This window comes from Arachis duranensis, chromosome 6 (genome assembly GCF_000817695.3).
Source record: "Arachis duranensis cultivar V14167 chromosome 6, aradu.V14167.gnm2.J7QH, whole genome shotgun sequence".
In the NCBI taxonomy this organism is placed as follows: Eukaryota; Viridiplantae; Streptophyta; class Magnoliopsida; order Fabales; family Fabaceae; genus Arachis; species Arachis duranensis.
The window spans coordinates 2,805,418-2,810,376 of NC_029777.3; the positions used below are offsets into that span (position 1 = coordinate 2,805,418).

At 29.0% G+C, this 4,959-nt stretch overlaps 1 protein-coding gene across 1 annotated transcript; it reads right to left on the reverse strand.

The window, feature by feature from the left end:
• Positions 1–2,888: 2,888 nt before the first annotated feature.
• Positions 2,889–4,009, reverse strand: LOC107491972 (ethylene-responsive transcription factor 11-like). Its single transcript, XM_016112917.3, has one exon. It carries the CDS (start codon positions 3,973–3,975, stop codon positions 3,067–3,069), a length of 909 nt encoding a protein of 302 aa, XP_015968403.1. The 5' UTR covers positions 3,976–4,009; the 3' UTR covers positions 2,889–3,066.
• Positions 4,010–4,959: the final 950 nt, after the last annotated feature.

Sequence of the window (4,959 nt, forward strand, 5' to 3'; positions counted from 1 at the left end):
GGGAAGGAGGGTAAAGAGATAAATAAGTTAATATACATGGATATTTCTTCTGCTAAGTATCAGAATATTTCTTTTTCATACTAAATGAATATTTTTTATATATTTTTTTGAATGTTTTTGTATTGCAAATGTGAATATCTTTATTTTTTTAAGAATTTCATAGTTTTTTAAAAATTTCTCTCCTTCATTCTTTCCTTTACACAGTCGTTGCCCTCTCTCCAATTCTTAAGATCCTCAAGTTCGAGGTGTTCGGTGAAAGGACTCCCGATGCCAGAAAAGCCATGGAAGCCATTGTTACCGCTATCACAGGTTGTCGACTCGAGAAAACTGATCCGGTGTCTAAGGACGCCGTTATGATGAAGATTCTTCAGGTTCTTGCTGGAACAATGCACACAGGGCTTCCATCTTGCTCAATGATCCTGTTGTGTGCACGCTTGTTAATGCTTATTTTCAAGTTGTACAGCAAATAAATGAGATAGCATTTGTATTGAAATTGAGTAGACAGAAAGTTTCGTGGAGGTTTTTAGATGTGAGTAGGTTAATGTGAAAGAGAAGAATAAATTTTTTATAAACTTTAATTAAGTTTACTTAATCAGTTTAAATTTTTTTAAATTTTGAATTTAAAAATTTAAAATTAATTATTAATAATTATAATTAATTAAATTATTCACTTTTTGGTTGGTTAGACACTTAGTTCCTATATTTTTCATGTTTTTTATATAACAAAAACCATAAATAACATCAATGTTAATTCAAATACACTTCTACACTTGTTCTCTTCTGATTTTAAGATTCAAAGTAGCTACGAGCTACCCTCTAGAAACCTCCGGTTACAGTTACCAACATACCGTACCTACTTTCCCATTCCAATTAGCTAACAAGTTTCATATAAACCTTGGTTAAAAAGTTTAAATAAGAAACAACCATATAAAATATAATTAAAAATAAGTTAAATAAATATATATATATTTATATATAAATACATGATAAATAATTTTTGGTGTATACATAATATTTTTGAATAAAATTCTTTTATTTTTTTAATACATTATCAATGCTTTGAAAATTTACAAAAAATTATAAATTTTACTCAAGTTTCATGTTTATGATATTTTTAAAATTATATACTTAAAAAAGTCTCTAAAAAAATTTGCATGGGACGTTTTTATTCCAAAAATTTTTACATTAAAATTTTTAAATTTTATAAAAATAATACATATAATTCTCTATCGTAAATTCGTAATCATACCAATTATTTTTATTTAGACAAATAGATTATGAAAATTTTGATAAAAAGAACTTATATATCTTAATGTAATAAAATTTGTTTGAGGATTAAAATATTTGACGAAAAATTTCTTAGATATCAATCTGAATATATATTCTATTTTTAAAGAGTTTTTAAGATATTTGTTAACAATATATTTTTACTGTTTATGTTAATTAAATAATTAATTACAGTAAGAAATTTTATGGTTTGTAAGGCTAGATGGAGAGAGAACAGGATCAAGCAGATTGAGATATTTACTTAATCTACAGTCATAATAAGTCAGTATGTTATGTTGTATGGTGCATTTAAAATTTGTGTCTTGTTAACAAGTTTATTTAGGATATTTATTAAAAAAGAAAGTGTAGGAATCAGCATTTTTATTAAAATTTAGTTAGTATTTAATTAGTAAAAAAAATGAGTAATTTTATATTAGTGTATGAAATCTTATACTATTAAAAATATTAATGATAACTAATTAATGACTATAAATAACAAAATTTATTCGCCTCTTAATATTCCTCAATTAAAAATATACAAATTAAAAATACTAATAAAAACTTTTTTTTAATAAAGAATTATAATAATCATTAACTGACTCTTAGGCTGTATTTGTTTCTCATAACAGGACAGGATAAGACACACTGATGAACAGAGACACAAAATTTTATATTTTTATATTCTGTTTGATGATAAATTAGAATAATTATGAAAATTTAATTTATTTTTATTTTTTATTAAAAATTTTGAAATGAAAAAATATAATAATAAAAGCTATAATTATAAAAAATTAACAAGAATAATGAAAAAAAGTTGTGTCTCTTATTAGTGTTTCTGTGTTCTTTCTGTATATAAAATACATTAATCCAGTATCTGTAGACACATTATCTTTATTCATGTCTTTTCTATCAAATACAATTTTATGTCTCTATGTCTTTATCTCAGTATTCTATCTCTATAAACAAACGCAGCCGTAGAGTACTAGCCTCCTAGGTCTATTCCTGAATACATATGGGTCCCTCAAATGATTCATTCTTAGTACACACAATCTCTGTTGGCCATGTAAACACAAAGCATATATATATATATGTTGTGCATGTAAAAGTGATATTTATACATGTATATTCTTCTTCTCTTTATGCCTAGTGCCCAATCATAAACCCACTTGACCTTATAATTGTCATTGAAAATGCCATATTTATTTACTATTGGAGACATAATAGAACAGAAAAAGAAAAATGGTACAACCAAGAGGGTCTTACCTCCAAAATTATGGTGATTGGGAACTTATAAGATGATGCTGCATGTGTGGATGTAAGATGTCTAATGTGGCCAACCATTGAAACATGAATAGTGAGACGTGAATAGTAAAACACACACAACTTTAATCTTAGTAGTGCATATTCCATACACTTTCATTCTCTGTCAATGACCAGAGAAAAAAAATATCCCAACAACCCATCAAACACTTCATTATGAGTTAGAGAAAAACAAAATAATATTGTATATATATTAAGTTTCCAAATCTAATCAAGCAATAGATTGAAGAAAGCCAACAAAAAAACTGCAAATTAAAGTTCAGATCACTAGAATTAGCATAATCATACTTTCCCTCATAATAATTAATAACATCCTTACAAAACAAATATGAAAAAAGATCAAAACTGATGATAAATTCACACATGCTCCATCTCTAATTACATGTCCCATCACTCATGAGCTAGCCTAAGAAAACATAGAAAAAAAGGAACAAAAGTCCAAAACACCACTCCTCACTAATCCACTATATATTCCGGTTTCTAAACATGAAAAGCTTCCTCTTGATCACTGCAAAAGTAATCATCTAAATCGAAATTACATAATTCAATAGACTGGTCAATGGTAGCATCACTGAAATTGCTGTCACTGAAAATAAGATGGGGTAGGCAAGTTTCATCAAGAAATATTGGGGGAGGAGTCTCAAAATCCGATAAACAAAAATCAATAGAAGGTGAATCTAAAAACAATGCATCCTGAAAATAGGAAGAAGAAGGAGATTCATCTCTGAACTCGCTTTGATCCTCTCCTGAAACCTTACTTCCAGATCCATCAGACTTAAATAGAAGAACAGAAGTGGGAGAAGTAGGAGAAGTAGGAGAAGGCATGTTCTTCATATTGTTGATATCAAAAACTTGTTCATCATATTCTTCCTCCTTTGGAGGCTTGAGGAAATTAGTTTGAGCATGAGAACCTCGAAGGCGAATGGCTTCTCTGTCATAAACCATGGCGGCTTCTTCGGCAGTGTCGTAGGTTCCTAACCACAACCTCGTACGCTTCACAGGGTCTCGGATCTCCGCGGCCCATCTTCCCCATGGCCTTTGCCTAACGCCGCGTAGCTTCCTACCCTCTTGAGAACAAGAAGAAGAAGCTTTCATGGCAGCTACAACCACTTTTTTGCCCTTGTTCTGTTGTTGTTGCTGTTTAGATCTTTGCACCTTGGTGGTGTTGTGAGATGGCGGATACAAAATTCTTATCTCGTTTACAATGTGTTTCGAATTCACTTTGGTTCGTCGTCCTTGATACTGTTGATATTCCTCCTCGTCACTCGAAGAATCAGTGATCTCCGGATCCATTACTGAAACACGAACAACCTTGGGTGTTGTTTCTGCATTAAGAGTATGACCAACACCGGGTTCGCGAACTTTGCATATCACAGTTTTTCTGCACATCGAGCAGAGAGTGAAGAGGAGAAAGAAGAAGAGAGAAATATCTTTGCATTGGAAAAAATCAACTGAGATTTTAATCTTTTATACTTGTATTAATCCTTAATAACTAATTATGGCCATGATTTTATTCATTATGATTCTTTTTATTCTTTCTCCAATTGTTTATTTTCCTTTTATTTTTATTTTAACATATAAAAAGACGAAGAAGTCGTAGATTCCAAGGCCAGGGTGAGTGACAAGTCACAACCATACGACTCGCCGCATTTAGGAAAAAAACCGTTTCAATTTTAATTTTTTATTATAACACATGTAACATGATGTACCGTCCTTAGCTTCTACAAATTACTATATTTTCTTATTTTTATTTTAAAAAATTTAGACATGGAAGTAAGATAAATGTTATGTCTTAACGTGGTAAATTTTAGTGTTTTTTAAAACTATGGAGGTACACAAATAAGACTTTACTATTTGTGTTTAAAAAATTTTAAAAATTTAGGGTACACAAATCGGATCCATTAATTTCTATAATTCTTAAAAATTGGAAGGTTCGATTTGTATTCTGTAAATTAAATTATTTCATATTTTAAAAAAATATTACAGTAGATCACAATTTAAAAAAACATCATTCTGAACCCAATATTAAAAATAAAAATGTGTCAAAATTCTTTAAGGTTAATTTTAAAATTTAAAGCGAATAAATATCCAAACAAGTTTTCTAAATAGTTAAATATTTTTGGAAACCGAACATGAGAACCAACTACATGTATTTTCACTTAAAAAATAAAAAAACACATTCATGGCATGTATTTTCAATTTTACCAACAAAAAGTCTTCTCCTTAGTATTTGAATTTGCGTACTCATTTAAATGCATGGAAGCTGCAAATTATAGAAATTTTTTTCTAAATATTAGATTAGAAGGGTATTATCCCCAAAATGATCCATTATGTGGGGTTGTACTAAATAATAGGAGTGCTATAATTTTAATT